This window comes from Propithecus coquereli, unplaced genomic scaffold (assembly GCF_000956105.1).
Source record: "Propithecus coquereli isolate 6110/MARCELLA unplaced genomic scaffold, Pcoq_1.0 Scaffold104, whole genome shotgun sequence".
NCBI classification, from domain to species: domain Eukaryota; kingdom Metazoa; phylum Chordata; class Mammalia; order Primates; family Indriidae; genus Propithecus; species Propithecus coquereli.
In genome coordinates this window covers 9,267,882-9,273,881 of record NW_012134303.1, presented here as the reverse complement: position 1 = coordinate 9,273,881, position 6,000 = coordinate 9,267,882, and the positions used below count along the sequence as shown (strand labels likewise).

The window sequence follows — 6,000 nt, the reverse complement described above, 5'->3', positions numbered from 1 at the left end:
AAAAAAAAAAAAACAAAACTCAAAGAGAAAGGGTCTTGCCCTGAATCAGCCAGAATCAGGAAGAAAACAAGAAATTAGACACCAGTGTCTTTCTCTAACCAGTATAGCTCCACTGCACATACAATAACCACAGACATATTTGCATATAATTTGTATAAGACAAATAAACCCCATGGCCTATTAAACAATTTTCAAATTAAATTTGACTCCTGTAACCACTCTGCATTCCTTCTCAGTTTTTCACCATCCTCCTTACCAAAGCTCAAGGTACTTTATGAGGAGAAATCTCAGGGCCCCTTTGGGAGACTGGGGGAAAGGTAGGGTTACCAAACCAGCCAGATTCAACCTGCCCCCATCTCCAAAATATTGCCAGAGACAGGACTGCCTGCAAACAAATGACGCTTACACCACAGAAAAGAGCAGACTCAAAAGTGTTTTTCTCTCTTCGCAGATGGCACCAAGATAGCAGCACAGAAGGTGAAAACTGGTGAATGGCATTTAGAGACAAGATCTGCAAGGCCTGTGCCTGATGAAGCTTTTGCATGAAATTCAAGCACTGGGCAGAGAAAATAAACATTTCCATCTGAAAGAGCAGACTTGGTGTTGGTCTGTTCTGGGCAGCGTTTGCAGGGCAAAGCTGTCCAGTTCCCCCCACAGAATGTCACACCTGGAAGGCAGTCCCTTTCCTCAAGGTTTGCAGTCTGCTATTTCAAGATCTTGTACTAATCTTTCCCTTACCCCCTGCACAGATACCATATCCTTCAAAAGGGCAAGTTACACATCTGTCAAGAGGGCCTTCCAGGAAAAGACATCACAGAAAGGCATACCTATTGGTTCGGTCTGGCTGATGCTGGGAGCAGGATATAGCGAAGGTGGTGGTGGGTTTCTAGATTTATTCTGTCTACTTATTCCCCTCACAAGCCGTGGACCTTTTCATTTCTTCCAGCACCCCCCCGGGATCTGCCTTATTCTCCCCATTTTCCTTTTCTTCTCCTACTTCACCTTCCCCTCTACTCCACCTCAGCACTGGGTTGGCCTCCACTTCAGCCAGCACTCAAGCTATTCCAGTTACACTTATCTGAGGCATCTTTCCCTGCCTCGGGGAACAAACAACCACAAAAATCCTATTCTGTTCCTCTTCTTGTCACCCATCCCATCCCATTGTCACTCACCCAACCCCACTGCCCCTCAAAATCACCACGATCCTTTGGCAAAGAGGGCCTATGGTAGATCTTGGCTCATTCTTCAGTGACTGCATCAAAGATAGGGCCGGGCCACCCAGAAGACAAAGTTTGGGGACGGGTGGCAACTCTTAACCTTATCAGGCAAATCAGATTTCTAGTGTGGGGACATAATTAATTTATTGTACCATTGTGATGGGGAGAGAGATATAGTTCAAATGAGGATGAGAAAATATAAAATCTGGGTGAAGCCAGGGGGAAACAGTTCTCATTCCATCCTAATAAATCCCCATCCAGATTTGGGAAAACTGGGGAGGGGGGAGCCTTTTTGCTACATAAAAATACTTAGCTGATCATAAGCCCTACTTTCCTTTAGGATCCAGATCTGGTGTTTGACAAATTCTCAGCTTCATTCAGGCCCCTGAAATTTCCACTCCTGTGTCTCCTAAGGACAGAGTTACTGAACAATGCAAGGCAACCTCCCCTCCCTCCCCCACCTTCACCGTCACCTCCCTGAACAGTTCACATTGTAGGGAGATCAAACCACATGAGCTTCACAATGACAAAAGCTGCAAAGAGGCTGCCAAAGGCATAACCCTATTCACCAACAGCCACTGGAAGCCAAGAGCTAAGGTTCCTAGCTTGGGGCACTCAAGAGCTAAAGTCCCAGCTGCAGGAGACAGGAGGGGGCCCAGGGAAGAATGTGAACTGGGGACACACACTCCTTTTTCTATTTCCTCAGCCTAGGGCTGTCACCTGTCACCCAGCTGTGGTGCTAAACCCCTCCTGCCCCCCTAACACACACCAGAGAAAGAGAGCAGATGTTGAATTTGAGCTGCAGGGAAGGACCAAAGCAAAAAGTGTGGGTGGGGTGGGGGGGAGGAGCAGGACTTGTCGAAAAAGAGTTACTCTGAGAACTCCCACCAGGAAAAGTACTCTAAGCCTTTTCCAGAACAAGGCAGGACTGGCTCTTACTTCAGCTGGTGAGATTTGTCTAGGAACTATGGCTTTTATTTAAGACTTAAATTCATATTTGGGAAAAACTGATCAAGATGACAAGATTTAAAATGCTGGCAAATCCTTCATCTACACAGGTACCATCAGCATCCTTGACCTTATGAAGAAGTAACCCTGCCTTCTGGACTTCTAAAACAATCAGTTAAGTTTTCTTTGGGCTACGGTGTCTGATAAAACTATGTATTTTTTTCTCCTCACGAACACGTAAAATGTTACTTGTTTCAGACAGACAGGCAGAAGACTTTTTCCACAGTTTGATCCATATTCGACCTTCAGATGTAAGAATCCTGAAGCCCTGCACATAAGTAATGTAGGCACTCACAAGTGTAGGCTTTTATATGGATATTAAACAAATCCCACAAACAAGACTTAAAAGAGACCCTAGTATGCTGAAATGGAAACCTCACCTTCTGCAGTCTTGCCACCTTCTCATAGCATCCTTCCAACTCCTGGCGCAAGTTCCGGTTCTCATCCGAGAGGATCTCAACCATCTGCTGGGCTCGGGAAACAATGGCAAAAGGGTCTGCAGGCATGGGCTGATAAGAAGCAGATTGCTGAGCCCGAGGCATAGCTGAATAGGCTTCTCCTGGCTGCTGCTGCTGCTGCTGCTGCTGTTGGTGGTGGTGGTGGTGGTGCTGCTGCTGCTGCTGCTGCTGTTGCTGCTGCTGCTGGCTCAGGCCAGGCTGGGAGAGGCGGTAGTGATCCCCCTGGTGAGCCTGATTAGGAAGGAAGTGCTGCTGCGGCCTAGGCAGGTGAGCTGAATGGTCCCCTTGGTTTGGAACCAAGGGGTGTTGGGCAGGAGACAATCTAGTGGACGGTGGAGACTGCAGCAAGGGCAAGGAACCCCCAGATGTCAGGGAAGAAGTAGGGCTGTGAGGCTGAGAGTTCCTGGCTGACAGTGGCAGTGAGATGTCCTGCGTTGGCCTGTAAAACATGAAGGGCAGGCCTGCAGGTTAAGTTCCCTCCTAAGACACTGGGGGAGAAGGGGACAAGAAAGTGACATGAGGAGGCTTCCGGTGCCCCCAGGACACCTGCGGAATGAGGAGCAGTCAGGGTTAGACTATGGGATCTCTGCAAAGACCTCTATAACTCTTTCTAGGTCTGACCTTCTATGACTCCACCTGACAAACAGAGGTGTCATCCCATGGGGGAGAGAACCAGATGACTTCCATGGTCGCTTTGTGAAAATCTAAGTGATACACGGCTGCACCCTCGCTGCTCAGGTCTGAGCATTCCAAACAATTTTTCCACAAGGTGATTTTCATCTCATTATTTTAAACAAAAGCTTTTCTGACATTACATATGTGGTCCAGCTCACGTAAAGATTCCAATTTAGAAAATATGTTCCACTGGCCTGGAAGGAAACAACAGACAGCCATAAAAACCACCCCTCGTCTTGCTATCCATAACTCCCTTTGATAATTCATGTATTCACCAAATAAATTACTCAAGGACAGGTAGATACTTATTACATTAGAGATATCAAATAATTATTGTTGATTACAGTTATTAATGATTTAATGATGCCCATTAGCAGTAACCATAGCAAGACTTGGAGGGGGTTACAGGCAACACTATCATACTACCTTTTATGTACTGAATCACAAAATGTAAAGACTGAAAAGGCCTTAAAGAAATTATTCAGTACAACTCTATCCTTGAACAGAGGGGAAACCTGAGACCCAGAGAAGGGAAATGATCTTCCAAATACTAGACTGAGTTAGTGGTAATGCCAGGGTAGAATCTTTCTTTCCCTATTCCCATTTTTTCTGGCTTTTTCTACTGCCATAAGGCATTGATTTCTGTGAATTCATGTTCAGATTCCCAGCCTATTGCATATAGAAAGTTCCAGAAAGAGGACTTTAATACATTGTTTAATGTGGCTCTCCCATTTTTGTGCTTAATTACTAGGAACAAAATACTAATACCTAGATACAAATAATTCATACTTAATGACTATTAGGCATTAAGGGAAACAATCAGACTGTGTGGATGGACCATTTCAACCATCACCACTGCCAGGAAGAATATCTGAAAGTGTACACTGAAGACAAACAGTTTGTTCACCCCCAGCCCATGCCCAACTAACCTGCTATGCTCCCACGTCCTGTGGATGCTTGTGCTACAGTTGATACAGCTGAGAGCATGGGATTTGGATCCCAACACAGAGTTTGGAGATCTTTTCTACTGCTTACTAGCTGTGTAACCTTTCTCAAGTTACTCAATCTGTATGAGCATGTTTCATTCCTGAAGTTGCAAATGAGTTGCAGAAATACTAGGGTCTTCTCATTTTTTAGCTTTAGCTCAATAGGAATTACAAGAGTCTCTTATCTACCTCCCAGTGAGATAGGCTGACCTTGTTAGCTTGTTACTTATAGGATATCCATTTAATCTTTGTGGCAAATTGCATAAAATTTATAGTGGAACTGGGACAAATCACCAGGAACAATTAACTTTTAACTGGCATTCCAGATGCTAAAGCACATCCCTCCCACACACACCCCAGTTACCATTATTGTTCATTTATGGATCCCTATAAGAGATTTTCACCATAAGGACTTTTTACAGCTACAGACTCGTTCCAAACACTTGCTCATGGATACCCAATAACCTAGATTCACAAGAGCCCTCAAACCTGCTCAAACCCTGGATTCTGTCCTTGGGCCCCATCTTTGCCTCTGGTATGCCCACATTCTTCTAATTTCATACATTTGTCATTATAAATAATTGCTGAATATTAAAGAGGGCATGCAAACTACTTGGGCACACCAGAGGAATTTACATGGTACTCATCATTACAAGTAGAAAGTTGCGACCATACATAATCTTTCTTTCCCAGAGTTCAAAGCACTCCTCCAATCAAAAGCCTGGGAGCTGTTTATAACCGTCTTTAATGAAGAGTTCCTATTTTCCATTCTGTGGATCTTCAGTTTCCCCACAGGCAAAAGACTATGTGCTCTTTTTCCTTGTTTGAGCAGGAACTATTACAGTTTCTACGTATCCCTAGAGTTAAAATATAATGTCCTAGAATCTGTTGCAGCTTGTGCATCTCTTGTGTAGAAAAATTAGGCTTAAACTTCACCTTCTCTAATCCAGCTCTCAAAAGTTAAGGGGAAAAGTCCCTATATTAACCTTCATTCTCATTCCTAGGATTTGGAAGCCCAGAAGGGGCTGGTGTTCTCTTTAAAGACTGAATGCCCAGTTCTGAACTGAGCTTCCTCCCCACAGCTCCCCTGGGCCCCATCGAGCAGCCCAGACCTTTCTCTCAAATAGACTCAGCCATTGGCCTGCCTCCTTCCTGGATGCTGAAAGGCCTCTCGGTGCCCTGGACAGCATACAGCTTCCCAGGGGCCTCGGGAAGGAGGAGAACACAAGGTCTCCAGAAGGAGGTCTCCTTGCTCAGATAAGCCCAGGACAAAGATAAGTGGAGACAAGGCAGCTGACCCTAGGTTCCCCAGGCTGGAAAAGGAAGCAGATCTCAGTGCACCATGATGTTGGGAAAACCAACGCAGTCCATCACTGGCAGGTTTGCAAACAAGTAAAGGCTTGGGCAGTCACAAAAGGAGAGAAAGCCCTTCAGCAAAGGAACTCCATCTGGGCTCCAGCATCCGCCCACCACAAGAAAGCAGGATAGTATTAACAGTGGGGCGAAGCTCCCCCTGAGAAGAAGGGATTAGGAGAACAACAGGGGTGGAGAAGAGTTATGAGCGATGTCAGAGGAAGCAAAAATACACCCAAGATTAAATAATAATAACAGCAAGAGTAATGACAGTAATAATAAAGGTGGCAGCTGGGTGAGCAG

At 45.3% G+C, this 6,000-nt stretch overlaps 1 protein-coding gene across 2 annotated transcripts in view; it reads right to left on the bottom strand.

Moving 5' to 3' along the window:
- The window catches only part of AMOT (angiomotin), a 63,607-nt gene that overhangs the window by 35,549 nt on the left and 22,058 nt on the right, over nucleotides 1-6,000 (bottom strand). For both annotated transcript variants that reach the window (XM_012645769.1, XM_012645760.1), the window contains exon 3: nucleotides 2,606-3,122. In XM_012645769.1, the coding sequence (XP_012501223.1) occupies nucleotides 2,606-2,767 (162 nt within the window). In that variant the 5' untranslated portion in view covers nucleotides 2,768-3,122. The remainder of the gene's footprint in view (nucleotides 1-2,605; nucleotides 3,123-6,000) is intronic.